This window comes from Lemur catta, chromosome 2 (genome assembly GCF_020740605.2).
Source record: "Lemur catta isolate mLemCat1 chromosome 2, mLemCat1.pri, whole genome shotgun sequence".
Classification (NCBI taxonomy): domain Eukaryota; kingdom Metazoa; phylum Chordata; class Mammalia; order Primates; family Lemuridae; genus Lemur; species Lemur catta.
Window position 1 is genome coordinate 25,782,086 of NC_059129.1, and position 13,874 is coordinate 25,795,959.

General features: G+C 50.8%; 2 protein-coding genes and 1 long non-coding RNA gene across 6 annotated transcripts; 2 read left to right on the top strand and 1 right to left on the bottom strand.

The window, feature by feature from the left end:
* The first annotated feature begins 4,587 nt into the window (after positions 1 to 4,587).
* MEPCE (methylphosphate capping enzyme) lies at positions 4,588 to 9,925 on the top strand. 3 transcript variants are annotated; one of them, XM_045541430.1, is made up of 5 exons: positions 4,588 to 4,692; positions 6,719 to 7,372; positions 8,673 to 8,891; positions 9,070 to 9,196; positions 9,307 to 9,925. In XM_045541430.1, exons 2-5 carry the CDS (start codon positions 7,109 to 7,111, stop codon positions 9,357 to 9,359), a joined length of 663 nt encoding a protein of 220 aa, XP_045397386.1. In that variant the 5' UTR covers positions 4,588 to 4,692; positions 6,719 to 7,108; the 3' UTR covers positions 9,360 to 9,925. The 3 variants fall into 3 exon arrangements, with proteins under 3 accessions (XP_045397386.1, XP_045397385.1, XP_045397384.1); XM_045541429.1 differs by lacking the exon at positions 4,588 to 4,692 and adding an exon at positions 4,699 to 5,198; XM_045541428.1 differs by lacking the exon at positions 4,588 to 4,692 and having other exon boundaries at positions 4,699 to 7,372.
* Positions 9,926 to 10,801: 876 nt separating this feature from the next.
* On the bottom strand, positions 10,802 to 12,053 carry PPP1R35 (protein phosphatase 1 regulatory subunit 35). The gene is made up of 4 exons (XM_045541434.1): positions 11,710 to 12,053; positions 11,378 to 11,630; positions 11,160 to 11,296; positions 10,802 to 11,054 (listed from the first exon to the last, which is right to left on the bottom strand). Exons 1-4 carry the CDS (start codon positions 11,938 to 11,940, stop codon positions 10,881 to 10,883), a joined length of 795 nt encoding a protein of 264 aa, XP_045397390.1. The 5' UTR covers positions 11,941 to 12,053; the 3' UTR covers positions 10,802 to 10,880.
* On the top strand, positions 11,176 to 13,388 carry LOC123631627. 2 transcript variants are annotated; one of them, XR_006733199.1, is made up of 3 exons: positions 11,176 to 11,284; positions 11,400 to 12,302; positions 12,638 to 13,388. It is a non-coding gene; the product is annotated as an uncharacterized LOC123631627 (long non-coding RNA). The 2 variants fall into 2 exon arrangements; XR_006733200.1 differs by having other exon boundaries at positions 11,400 to 11,659.
* The last annotated feature ends 486 nt before the right edge of the window (positions 13,389 to 13,874 follow it).

Here is a 13,874-nt window from a genome sequence, read left to right on the forward strand (position 1 = left end):
TGCCTCTAAATTCTACTAACAACAGACCTATTCTACTCAGTGATCTTGTTTCTGGCTGTTGGTTTTGGAAGGTCCTGAAACTGAAACTCATTCTTCCAACTCTGTTATCTCCCACTGTAAAAATACCCAAAAGCAGCATAAAATTGATCCTTTGGTTCATATACATTTCCCTTTAAAGAATTCGAAAACTTTAAGACCCTTAAAATGGCCAAACTTTTTCAAGGTGTCTTAAGACCCTTCAATGGCCAAACTTTTTCAAGGTGTAGGGTTCCTCTCTCTAGATCACAAAATGAATTCAAAAGGTATTCGGGGCTTGACTTAGTGTAGCCATAGCATGGCTGAATGTAAAGTATTTTTAAATTACCCTTTGGCATTTTTCTGTTCCTTTTCTTCTATAAATATGAATAGTTCAGATGTGCTGTTCTGAAGCAACTATTTTTCCTTTATATTAAGAAACACTTTTTCTCACTGTTTCCATCTTTATCACCACCAACCCCCAAATACATTTGCTCCAGAAAAAAAAAGCAAGTAGGGATTTGGGGGAGAAACCCTGAAGCAAATTTGTCTCCTTTATTATAATCCTAAATAGAAGCTAGAAACTGAATAAAATTAGGCTGCAAAAGGAATATTTAATATTAATCTGACCACAAATGACAAACATATCTTCTTTCAGACTCCAGATTTCCAAAAACCATCATGATAAGTCCCTGTGAAGGCAATCTAAGTTACAAGAAGAGCTATACTAAGTGAGAAAAGCAGAGTGAAAATTAGTGTGTTTCAGATGACAATATTTGGTTTTTAAAAATGTTTGTCTATATAATATGCTTTTATATTCACAAATTATCTCTGGAAGAATATACAAGAAACTGATCAAAATGCCTCTAGGGAGTAGGAGTGGGTGGCTCAAGGTGGAAGGAAGCTTTTCATTGTATTCCCTTGTGTATTTTTGGCATTTTAAAACATACAAATATTACCACTGCAAAAAAATGATTTCTTATTTTAAATTCTTTAAATAAAACAAGACTATTTTGTCCAAGCTAAAAATACAAACTTTTCAAATATTTAGGTTCAAATCCTTATCTGAAATCTATACAGATCTTCCTAGGCCAAAGTATACTTCTGGAGCCCCAACCAACCAGATAGAAATGTGAATCATTGTTGAGTTAATAAGATGTAGTAATCCTAGCACTCTGGCAGGCTGAGGCAGGAGGATTGCTTGAGCTCAGGAGTTCGAGATCAGCCTGAGCAAGAGCAAGACTCCGTCTGTACCAAAAATAGAAAGAAATTGGCCAAACAACTAAAAATAGAAAAAATTAGCCAGGCATGGTGGCGCATGCCTGTAGTCCCGGCTACTCAGGAGGCTGAGGCAGAAGGATAACTTGAGCCCAGGAGTTTGAGGTTGCTGTGAGCAAGGCAGACGCCATGGTACTCTAGCCCAGGCAAGAGAGTGAGACTCTGTCTCAAAAAAAAAAAACAAAACTAAGATGTAGTAAATCTATAACAGCGATATGTAATATCGCTGTTATCGATATGTAATACGTATAATCTAAGGTGGGAGTGTGATGAAAAACGTTACTTTTTTTAAAAAGGTCTAACCTGATCAATCAATAGAGAAGGGAAAGCCAGGAAAATCACTTTCTGATAACTCACGTTGCTGCTCCTCTGTTTCACAATAACAAATATTGAAAGCTGGTTCAAAGAGAGGAAAAAAAGAAAAATATAGACAGTTAATAAATATATAAAATATAACCAACTTTCTTCTATACAGCTACTAAATGAGTAGGAGCTCTAGACCTAGGAATAATATTTGAGGTTTTAATTTCTTCTTTCTTAACTTAGATGAAAAGCGGGGTGGGGGGAGTTTTAGGGGGCAAGGGTGGAAACACCCTAAGACTTTAAGAAAGGATAATAAAAGAACCAGGATAGTTCCATAAACCAGATCCCAGTCACTAAACATAAGAGAGTAAATAAGGAGAGACAAAGAACTTAGAAAGAAGTAATAAAGGGAACATAGGGAAGGTCAATAGGGCTCTCAAAAAATAGAAACAATTTTATTTCACTTAGAACACTAAAAATCATCACATTAATTTTGAGATGAAATCACCTAGCTTATCAGTTCTCAAAGTATGGTCCAAAGACCCCTAGAAGCCCCCTCCCTTTTCCAACTATATATCTGTGTTAAGCTGGATTCTCTCATACACTTCTGCAAAAACAAGATATCACTACAGATTGAATGAACAGAAGAGAATCCAGCTGTTTTCTATTAAGCCAGAAATGAAACAGATTTGCCAAAATGTAAAAAAACACCATTCTTCACACTAAATTTTATTTTGCTTAGGAAAACGTATTTTTTCATAAAAACACTATTTAGGTTAACATGTAATGTGCTTACTGTTGTTATTTCTAAATAAATATTTAAGTTTTTCCTCAGCTTTAGTTTATAATATATTAATATTAATAGACACAAACCACATAAAAGCTTTTTGGAGTCCCCCATAAATTTTAAGAGGATAAAAAGGGTTCTCAGACCAAAAAATCTGACCATTGATATAGCGAAATAACTTAACTCAGTCTTGCCAATTTTTTTTAAAAAACAGTAATCCTCCTCCCCCCACGCACCCCATTTAGAATGTGTTCACAAATTTCCCCCTCGTTCCTCTTCATTGTTCCTGAAATCCTTGGTCTAAGATAACAAAAGTAAACCCTTTAGCCTTGTCCTCTAACACAGACTCCCTCAGCCTCAAAAAACTGTATTTAAAGACTATATTTAAAATTTTTAAGCTGGAATCTAATTTCCTTTTGGCATTAATGCCTAATAGCATGTGGACTCCTGCTTATTTTTGTACCTTGATGAACTAGTAGTAGTTTCTTCCCTTTTCTTTCCTGTCTTTCGCGCGTGCATGACACCACCTCAGCAAGCCTGATTTAAAACTTTTAACAAACAAGAAGAACAAAGACTCCCGCTATCCTTACTGCCTAAAATACGACCTTTACTGTCCGGAGTAACTGCCTGAGCTAACTGCTGCACAGAAGTTTATAAATAAATTCATGGTGAACTAAAGCTTCCCGGTTCAGAGTGCAAGGAAGGACAAAGACAGCCACTTATCACCAAACCACACGATCTTTCCTCATGGGCTGTTGACAGCGTTCACACTCTTGCTGTCGACTGCCTGAAAGGTTCCCACACGTGTCCCCAACTGGTACCGACCTCAACCTGGCGCTTCAGGGTTATTTTCGCTTAAAGGAGCCCATGCCCGTGAATCCCAGATCCCGCACCATTTCCCCTGACACGGAGGCAAGGTTTGGAGTTAGAAAATGCCTAAATCCACCTTGAAAACCAAAGGGAAGACCTTTTCGTAGGCTTCCATTTCCCTCTCTCTTCCCTCACCGAATTCTCTGTTACAAACAGCAATTAAGATCGGCGGTATCACAGAGTCAAATGTCCTCGCTTCCCCCAAAGGGTAAAACAGTGGTTTTCTAGCCTCTCTTCCCTGTCAACAATCCCACCCTGAGAGAATTTCCCCTCAGCCCCCCGCTCCCGCTGAGGCAAGAGAATCCTCATTCTCGCTCACATCGTCATTGCCCGCCACGAAAGTGAGTTATTTTTGTTTGCTTGTTGGGGGTGAGTTGGAGGTTGGGGATTCTGAGGAGAAGGGGTAGGGAGCTGGCTGTCACCCTGAAGAGAGAGCTTCTCCTCAGGCAACAGGTACCAGGATTGGCCCCGCCTAGCACCTTCATCTGCAACCAGAGAAAAGCCAGCTACCTTTCGGAGCAAGGGGGATCTACAAGAGAGGGGCGGAGTGAGTTACCGCAACGACTTCGCAACCCCTTCAAACTTCGACTCACTTTTCCCGCCATCAAACGAAGGCGCGAGTAAGCGCACAAGCTCCTCCCCCCAGCCGCGTGCTCCCGCGGCTGATACGCATGCGCAGCTGAAAGACACTTCTGCGTTTGCGCAGCTGCAGTATTACCGCCATCTTCCAACCTAATGCCCCAGTAAAACTACAAATCCCACAATCCTCGTGGATTTCACTTTTTTTAGGCGGCGGCCGGAGCGCCTGATTATTCCTAAAGCACATCTTTCTTTTACTAACTTTTCTTTCTGTCCCATACTGCCTTTTCCTTCCTCTTTTCGCTTCCTGATTCCTCTTTTTCCTTCTTCTAGTCTCCTTCACCCTCTTATTTTAATATATTATTTGCGACTATCCTGAACCCCACTCTCGCCTCTACCGCCCTCTGCTCAGCCAAACACTCCGTTGGCAGTGAAACCAGGCCACCCTTCACCCTGGGAAGGCGGCGTGGAATCGCTTCTTCCCCATTGGTCCAGGCAGGGGGCCCCAAGGCAGGGGGGACCGAATCCTCTTCCCCGCCCACACTCGCTTATATATAAAGCGGCGCGAAGCCACGGCGTGCGTTCGGGAAGGCCTGCCAGCGAGTGGCGGTTGGGGCAGCAGGCGAGCCCGCGGGCTGCTGGACTCGTGCGCAGGCGCCGGGGGGTGGCCGGGGGCGTTGGTGTCGGGGCCGTGGGTGTGGAGGCGGAGAGGAAGGCGTGGTGTCCCCAGGTGATTGCGATTGGGGGAAGGCGGAGGAGCGAGAGAACAACTCAGCCATTTCGGGGGAAGAGGAAGTTGGACAACATCGGCTGTTGTAGTGCTTTTTATCCCAGTTCAGCAAAGAATATTTTCGAGGGGGGTGAGTTAAAATGACCTATGGTATTTTGCTGAGAACCGTTCGTAGGAAGACGGTCAGTACGCTTCGCTCCTTGCGCTCCTCTACTTTGAGGTTCTCCCCTCCGCTCCCACAGAAGCCCTTCTAAGTAGGTGGGCAAAGGGAGGGGGGAGGTGTGCGACCCACCAACCAACCATTCATGAATAATTCATGAGGCCCACCTCTTTCGTTTGGAAGCCACGCCCCTTGAATCGTGCTGACGCACGTTGCGTATACCAAACTTTAGGAAGCGACGTAACAGTCCCCGCCCCTAGGACGGAGGGCGGGGCGTCTTCTCCAGCACGTGCTGCATCTACCCGCGCAAGCCCAAAAGGGTGTGCGCAGGCGCTGCCCACCAGGGGGAGGAAGGAGGCGGGGTAGGGAGGTTGTTGGGTTTAGAGCCGGGCGGAGACCGCTGAGACTCATTCCTCAGGAACAAGGGTCGGGTGTCAAGGAGACCTTTTCACACCAGCTCCTGTCCCCCGCCTACGGTGGGTGGGATCGCGCGGCAGAGACAAAAAGGATATCAGTAGGGCCGGACATAGCTGCGAAGGAAAGTAGGGTGTCAGTTTGGGGTGGTGGGCTTTTGGGGGGGGGGGCTAAGGGGGGGCTATATTTAAACTCCCGGAGCCGTTAAGTTGGTTCGTACTCCGATGCGCGCGCAACCAGGGCGGTGGCGGAGTGCGCATGCGTGGCTTCGGGGCGAGAGGAACGCGCTCCAGCAGTGCGCGCTCGCGGCGAAGGGATAGTGGTAGAGGAGAAAGGGGCCGGCGCACGCGCGGTTGATTTCTCGAGTTCGGGTCTCGCGGGCATCTTGTTTTGGTCTCGCGGGCGAGTGGGGCGCGCATTGGGGGGGGGCAGGCGGTTGGGCGCGAGACTAGACGAGAAGAGCAGAGCTGCGCGCGCACTCGGGAAAGGGGGGAAGGGAGCGGGGTCAAGGAAGAGGGGGTTCAACCCCCTGATCCCCTGGTTACCCTCGACAGGGACGGAATAAGGGGAGGAAATGATCGAGATGGCGGCGGAGAAGGAGCCGTTTCTGGTGCCGGCCCCACCGCCGCCGCTCAAAGACCAGTCGGGCGGAGGGGGCGGCCCCTCGGTGCCACCGCACCGAGAGGCCGCCTCCGGGGAGCTCCGCGGCGGGACGGAGCGTGGGCCGGGCCCTCGCGCACACTCGGCGGGGGCCCCGGCTTCTGGGGTTGGCAGGGAGAGCCCCAGGGCCGCATCCACCCCTCGGGGCGGCCCGGCGCAGCAGCACCGAGGGGGCGGCCCCCAGGCGCAGTCGCACGGGGAGGCCCGTTTGTCGGATCCCCATGGGCGAGCCGCTCCCCCGGACGTGGGGGAGGAGCGACGAGGAGGGGGCGGGACAGAACTGGGCCCCCCTGCCCCTCCTCGACCCCGTAATGGCTATCAGCCCCACCGGCCCCCTGGTGGGGGTGGAGGCAAAAGGAGAAATAGCTGTAATGTGGGAGGAGGTGGTGGAGGTTTCAAACATCCGGCCTTCAAGAGGCGCAGGCGGGTTAATTCGGACTGTGACTCTGTATTGCCCTCCAATTTCCTCCTGGGGGGCAATATCTTTGATCCACTGAACCTGAATAGTCTCCTGGATGAGGAAGTAAGCCGAGCACTCAATGCGGAGACCCCTAAGTCATCCCCCCTTCCGGCCAAAGGGCGAGACCCAGTGGAGATCCTCATCCCCAAAGATATTACTGACCCGCTCAGTCTCAATACTTGCACTGATGAGGCCCAAGTAGTTCTTGCTTCACCACTCAAGACTGGTCGGAAGCGGCATAGACACCGGGGACAGCACCACCAGCAGCAGCAGGCAACTGGAGGGAATGATAGCCACTCTGTGCTGCCCACAGCCCCCCTCACTCCCTCACTCCACGGGGAGGGCACCACACAGCAGCAGCGGCATAGGGGCCAGAACCGGGATGCGCCCCAACCCTATGAACTCAACACAGCCATCAACTGCAGGGATGAAGTCGTCTCTCCCCTTCCATCTGCCCTGCAGGGTCCCTCAGGCTCCCTCTCAGCCCCTCCAGCTGCCTCAGTTACCTCTGCACCCCCGTCTTCCTCCTCACGACATCGAAAACGTCGCAGGACTTCCAGCAAGTCGGAGGCAGGGGCTCGGGGTGGAGGCCAGGGTTCCAAGGAAAAGGGCCGAGGGAGTGGGGGAGGCCGCCACCACCACCCCCTACCTGCAGCAGGCTTCAAAAAGCAACAGCGCAAGTTCCAGTATGGGAATTATTGCAAGTACTATGGGTACCGCAATCCTTCCTGTGAGGATGGGCGCCTTCGGGTGTTGAAGCCTGAGTGGTTTCGGGGCCGGGACGTCCTAGATCTGGGCTGCAATGTGGGCCACCTCACCCTGAGCATTGCCTGCAAGTGGGGCCCGTCCCGCATGGTGGGCCTGGATATTGATGCAAGGCTCATCCATTCGGCCCGCCAAAACATCCGACACTACCTGTCCGAGGAGCTGCGTCTCCCACCTCAGCCTTCTGAGGGGGACCCAGGAGCAGATGGTGAGGAAGGGACCACCACTGTTCGAAAGAGGAGCTGCTTTCCAGCCTCACTGACAGCCAGCCGGGGTCCCATCGCTGCACCCCAAGTGCCCTTGGATGGAGCGGACACATCAGTCTTCCCCAACAATGTTGTCTTCGTCACGGTAAGAGGGTCCAGAGGCTCTTGGAATAGGGGCCAGCTATGAAGAGGAGATTAAATGGGAATGTGGCAGGGGAAAGACATGACCCAGAGGGGGTTTTGTGCATTCATTCCTTGCTAGGAGAACCAGATCCTCAAGAGAAGGGTATGGATTGGTGAGTGAGAGCCTCTGCTGGATGTCTTTCTCCTCTGATAACCTGGAAAGGTGTGGGGCTTTAACCCCTGAGGACCTTCCTCATGACTGCAAGGATCTTTTCCCCAAGATAGAGGGTGACTCTTTTTACCCTGCTCCCAGCCTGGACTGTAATCCAGACCGATCCACCTTCCCTTGAAGGCTGCTGCTGCTCACTAGGGAATTCGGTCCAGGTAGAAACTTGTCCTCAAATTTCTTAACAGACCATGAGAGATGGGTGTCATACATGTAATGTCTGGTGGGGGGTGGAGATTAGGGTAGTGGTAGACTGATATTTACAGTTGTTTTCCTTTAACAGGCACCTTGTTTACATCAGCTGCTTTTGTTTCCCTAGACAGAATTCGTTGAAGAGTGTCAGTGGTCAGGAGTCCAGTGGCTTGGCTTTAGATCATCTCCACGTTAACCCTAGATAGTGGGAGGGGGAAGAGTCAGAGACTCCTCTGCAGAGAGGGGAGGGTACTGTGCCTGGCAAAGTGTCTGTCCCCTGACAGCCCATAGCTCCCCACAGAATACTCATCAGGCCGTCGGCCAGAATATTTGGTGGTGTATTTGGGTTGAGCCTGAAGAATGGACTTTCCAGTGGGTGGTGATGAGCTTATCATCTAGAAAAGGTTTCCTAAGGGATGTGGCTCTTCATTTCTCTCACAGAAAGGAAAAAATAAGCCTGAAATTTTGCCAGCCCCAACTACAGGGAGGGAACCACGGGTCTCTCTTTGAAACCTGGGTACTCTTGCATAACATTGTCACTCTGCTTAATATTTGTGGGTGGGAATAAGCATAGGATAGGGTCTTGGGAGAACTCTGGCATCTCCCACTGTAATTTGACCCCAGCTTGGATGACTTCATGGATGGATAATTTGCCCCATTTAAAATTACCCAGGCTCCTTTTTTTATGCTTGTTTGGTTTACCATCAGTAGGAAGCAGAGAGGCAAGAGAGAGTAGAGAGAAAGTGAGACTCAGAGGGCACCATTTGGGAGTCAGTCTGAGAAGAATGTGACCACAAGCTAAAGTGAGGCTGCAGGACTTTGTCTCTGAGGCTGCAGAGGGGGTTATATGGGGGCTGTGGTTCTTGTAATCCTTCTGTTGACCTCCCCCAATTCTTCCCCTCAGGGTAACTATGTGCTGGATCGAGATGAGCTGGTGGAAGCACAAACGCCAGAGTATGATGTGGTGCTCTGCCTCAGCCTCACCAAGTGGGTGCATCTGAACTGGGGAGATGAGGGGCTGAAGCGCATGTTTCGCCGGATCTACCGGCACCTACGTCCTGGGGGTATCCTGGTCCTGGAGCCCCAACCCTGGTCATCCTATGGCAAGAGAAAGACTCTTACGGTGAGTTGGGTTTCAGTGGAAATGGGGAATGATTGTTCCTTTGGTGGAGGCAAGAAATGCCTCAAGGAAGCAGAAAAAGGACTTCCTGAACAAGCTGAAAAGGCCCCCCAGGGGGGGCATCACCCTTGGCCAGGGGAGGAGGCAGCAAGCTGAAGTGGTCCCCTGTCTTTCTCCCTAGGAAACAATCTACAAGAACTACTATCGAATCAAGCTGAAGCCAGAGCAATTCAGTTCCTACCTGACGTCCCCAGAGGTGGGCTTCTCTAGCTATGAGCTTGTGGCCACACCCCACAACACTTCTAAAGGTAAGGCTGGCTTATTTTGTTGGGGGAGGCGGTCTTGGCTGAGAGGGTACAGACCCTGTGGGGAGTCCTGAGGTCCTGCCAGCCCTTCTGATTGCACACTCTCCTCTCAGGCTTCCAGCGTCCTGTGTACCTGTTCCACAAGGCCCGTTCCCCCAGCCACTAAGTGGCCTCCTGAACAGAAAGTGTGAAGAGGCTGTCCTCACTGCTCCTAAGGACCTGGGGGAAGAGGAAAGTATTCTAAGGTCTTTCCTTTCTGACTCCAAAAATAGTTTCCTTTCTTGGATCTGCAGAGAAAGCTTTTCTTATTTTGCTGCCCCAGCCTCCCCTACACTTCTGGCACCTAAGCAGCAAGCCCAGCTGTGCTGGAGTTACCACCATCATCATCATCATCATCATCCTTCCCGCCCCTAGTCTGCTGGGCTGGATGGCATGGACTGTTTGCTGACCTCTGTTCTCCTAGGGCATGGGAGGTGGGAGGTGTCAAATTCTCTAGCCCTTTCCTCCTGTTCTCCCAAGGAGAGAGATTCCCATTTCTCCTTGGCCCTTGTCCCTAGCTGCATTTCAGTGGACCACGGATAGATGGACTGAGGGTTAGAGGGGGAAGCTTGGCAGGGAGGCACACAGGTACTGTGAAAATCCTTCCCTCTGCTGTCCCCCAATAGGAGAAGGGGTTGGGTTTTGAATGTGAGAACAGCACAATAAACTTGATGTCTAGGGCAGTGGCCCCAACACCTGTGTCTGATACTTTCTAGCTGGTCGGGAAGGGATGGTGCCTCCCCATAGAACCTGGGCTTCCTCTCTGCCCATACTAGAGTCTCAAGGAAGACAGGTTTTTCAGTGTTCAGGATTGTTGACTGCTAGTCAAATCTACACACAAGTACACAGATCCCTAGTCAGGAAAAGGGGTGTAATGCAACTTTTGATGTGGAACTTGCAAGAAGAGTCCCATCTTCTTTCCTCCAAAAACCCTGTTGACAAATTTTGTGTGTGGGAGCTTTGGGCAGAAGGCTAATTTTGGAAGAGATAACAGTGGAGTTGGAGTGGAGGTAGAAAAAAGTACTTTGGACCAGAGTCACCTACCTGCTTAAACCCACCAACAACCTTTTTTGTGCTGTGGAATCAGATGTATAGGCAGTTAACATGAAGACTCTTCAGTGGCTCATCAAGTGTTACTGGAGCTTTGAACATTTGTTCAACAAATACTGAACACTCTTGGGTCAGGCATAAACAAGATGGGCAAAGCCCTTCAAGGTAAAAAGAAAGATAATTTTCACTGACTCAGTGCTGGCAGCTGCCTTGCAGGCTAATTGAGACAGGTATTCAGGGAAGGCCACCCTTTTAAATGATCAGAAATAAGTGGTGCGAAGGGACAAGTGTCATCAAAAACGTGGTGGCTGTGACTGAAGTTGGGGAAAGGCAGGGAAGGTGGTGAGGGGAGGAGGGGTATCTAACCTGTGACTTGGACAGTGTTTTCCACTTGCTATGACTCTACCAAGTTCCTAAAAAGCCCAAAAACTCTACTTCCAGGCAGCTTCCAACCTGAGGCTACTGGACAAACCCCCGGAGGGGTTTTAGCCCCACCTTAGGGCTCCAAGAAGAGTCCCATTTGTTAGCAAAACCACTTTATTCTGAAAAATAGTTTTAACACAAAAATATGAACTCGTCATCCAGGGAGCTTTGAGGTCTAAGCTTCCCATCGCCTCAGTGTCCGATGCATGAGGAAGGTGTCCTCTGAAGGCCGGGGCCGGAGTTGAAGCCGGAGAGGGGGCAGACCATCCAGGGTCAAGTGTGGAGATTCATAAAATAGTGTTTCTGGGTCACACAGGATGGTCATGTCCGGCCCTGGCCCAGATGGCTCCTGTTGGAGTTGGGGCCCAAAGCCACGTTACACTCTGGGAAGAAGAATCCACGACGGGGGAGGGGAGGAGTATAGAGAGGAAGCCCCACGCCCTGGTCCCTTCACCTTTGGGGGCGGGGCTCGGGCCTGCGGCGGCAGAAGAGCCAATTTCTCCCTCAGTGCAGCGTTCAGAACCTGTTCCTCCGGTACCTGCAGGCTCACCAGGTCCCGGAAGAGCCGCTTGGAGCGCGGTACGTTCAGCCCTGAGACAACAGGGGGGGTGGAGGTGAGCGGGGTCCCTCACCCCCACTCCCGCCCTCCGCCGATCGCCTGCCCCCCCTCACCCTCCGACACGCTCTCCTCCAGGCCGCAGCGGATCTGGAAGGACTTTCTCAGCTGTTCCTCCACGGCCTTCGCGGCATCAAACTGGCTCCCTGCTGCGGCCCGCGCGGCCTGCAGCTCCAGGCTCAAGGCCAGACTGCTCTGCAGCGCGGGCACCTCCAGCTCCCGCGGCGCCGCGGGCTTGTCGCTCGGTGCAGCGCCTGGCAGCAGCGGCTCGGACCGTACTGGGGAAGGCGGCGCCAGGCGGAAACGGACCTGGGAGCAGAGAGCAGGGCCGTGAAGAGGTGGGCGCGGGGTCGTCAACAGGATGGGTGCCAGGCCTTCCCCCGCTCACCTGCCTCCCCTTCCGAGTCCCTCCCCGCCTCTCCGCCCGCCCCTTCCGTCGTCCGGGGCTGCAGTTTCGTGGCTCGGGGCTCTCGGGCTGAGGGCTCAGGCTCAGGTCCAGGCCGGGCTCAGGCACTGGGGCTCGGGGTTCCTGGGCTCGGGGTTCTGGGGGTGGCCCCGGGACAGCCACGGCCTCCTCCCCTTCCACCGACTCCAGCTCTGACCCCCCAGAGCTAATCATCTTTAGAGTTGCCGAGGGGGTGCAGGGTCGCAGGGTCGCAGGCAGGCTAAGTTAGGGCCACCAGGCACCGCGTCGCCACCCCCTCTCTCCCGCCCTCCCAAGCACCGCTGCCGGGGCGGAGACAACACCCCTCCGCCCCACCCTATTGGTGCTCCTACAGCATCATTTCCTTTGCTCCGCCCCCAGCTTCCCGGCGGGCTTCCGCCTGCACAACCTTGGCACCGCCCCTAGGCCGAGGTATTTTAGAGCTGAAGCTCGTCGAAGCCCTACGGGTCCTCATCAGGGCCAATTCCTTTGAAAGTTCTGATGTAGTGTACCTGCTCGGCGGATCTTCGGTCGGCTTGTGCTGGGGTGCCGAGTGGGTCAGTCTTCTCTCCTGGGACGCCAAATGGGGCAGCTTTAACTTAACGGTCCAATGTTTCCGCGTCTAGACCACCCCCCTCGGGGCCTCCACGGCATTTCCGGGTGTTCAGTTGCCTCGGAACTCAGCCCAGAGCTTCCCTGGTGGGGGCGGGGCTCGCAGACCCAGCCCTGGGCTCCCTCCTGGGACTCATGCAGTCTTGCGGCCTTTTGTGACTTATTTTTCCCTTCGAGAGTTCCCGAAAATATTAATCCGTATAAAAATAGATATGTGTATTCTCGGTACAGTTTTTTTTTTAATGTCACTATATTTATTCTGGGCCCCAACCTTCTCCAGGTAGCCGAAGACCCCTGGACTGCGGAACAGGAGACTGGAGCTTCCACCAGCTCCCTAGGTTAACTTGGGGCACGTCCCTCAGTTCTATTGAGCTTCCATTTATTCTCATGCAACAGGTAATGAGTTGGATTCAGAAATCTTGAGGCTCTCCCAGAATGGACTGATGCTCAGTCAACAGACATGTTTGTGTACCACTTTTCAATTTAAGAGTTTTCACACCCTTTGTTTTATTGTTCCAGGAAATACTGTTGATGATCAAATAGAAGGAATAGCATAGCCTTTGTTTTACAAAAAAGGTTTTAAAGGAAGATCTTGAGAACTGAACTCTGATCTTTTGCTCAAAATTCCTTCCTCCAAGGGGGCCTGATGAGTAATGCTCACAAATGGTAAAATCTCACTAGGCAAGGTTTTGTTAACCAAATATAGAGTGGTTTACTTCCCAACCTGAATCGCGTATAAGCATTAGCAGCACCTAAAACATAGAAAGCCCCTCATCTTAACTCAAGCATCCTAGCAGATCCTTACCTTAACTTGAAAGATCCTCCTGTCTGGACCTATCAGAGTGCTCACACCTTTATCTTAAATTAGGCATTTCTTTTCTGGTCTTTTAGATAAAGCTTAACTCTCTCAGCCAATTGTCAGCCAAGGAATCTTTAAACCCAGCTATAGCCTGTAAGTCCCCCCCCCCCTTTTGAGATGTCCCACCTTTTTGGGCCAAAGCAATGTATGCCTCCCACATACTGATTTATGACTTTACCTGTAAACTCTGTCTCCCTGAAATGTATAAAACCAAACTGTAACCCAAGCACAGTGAGTCCACTTGCTCAAGGTTTCTTGGGAGTGGCTCCGGGCCACGATCCTCAAATTTGGCTCAGAATAAACCTCTTTCAAGTTTTCAGAGTTTGGATTTTTTCCATCCACAATCTTAATGGTGAAACATTAGAAGCTTTCCTGCTAAAGTCAAGAATAAGAAAATATGGGCCGGGCGAGGTGGCTCACGCCTGTAATCCTAGCCCTCTGGGAGGCCAAGGCAGGTGGATCGCTTGAGGTCAGGAGTTCGAGACCAGCCTGAGCGAGACCCTGTCTCTACTAAAAATAGAAATAAATTATCTGGACAACTAAAAGTATATATAGAAAAAATTAGCTGGGCATGGTGGCACATGCCTGTAGTCCCAGCTACTCAGGAGGCTGAGGCAGTAGGATCGCTTAAGCCCGGGAGTTTGAGGTTGCTGTGAGC

What these genes read in the sequence shown, in the direction of transcription:
- MEPCE (XM_045541428.1), top strand. Translation starts at nt 5,711, where the DNA reads ATGATCGAGATGGCGGCGGAGAAGGAGCCGTTTCTGGTGCCGGCCCCA. An exon ending in ACAATGTTGTCTTCGTCACG is followed by an intron (nt 7,373 to 8,672) that starts GTAAGAGGGTCC and finishes TCTTCCCCTCAG; the next exon opens with GGTAACTATGTGCTGGATCG. An exon ending in GCAAGAGAAAGACTCTTACG is followed by an intron (nt 8,892 to 9,069) that starts GTGAGTTGGGTT and finishes CTTTCTCCCTAG; the next exon opens with GAAACAATCTACAAGAACTA.
- PPP1R35 (XM_045541434.1), bottom strand. Translation starts at nt 11,940, where the DNA reads ATGATTAGCTCTGGGGGGTCAGAGCTGGAGTCGGTGGAAGGGGAGGAG. An exon ending in GGAGGAGAGCGTGTCGGAGG is followed by an intron (nt 11,297 to 11,377) that starts GTGAGGGGGGGC and finishes CTGTTGTCTCAG; the next exon opens with GGCTGAACGTACCGCGCTCC. An exon ending in CCCGAGCCCCGCCCCCAAAG is followed by an intron (nt 11,055 to 11,159) that starts GTGAAGGGACCA and finishes CAACTCCAACAG; the next exon opens with GAGCCATCTGGGCCAGGGCC.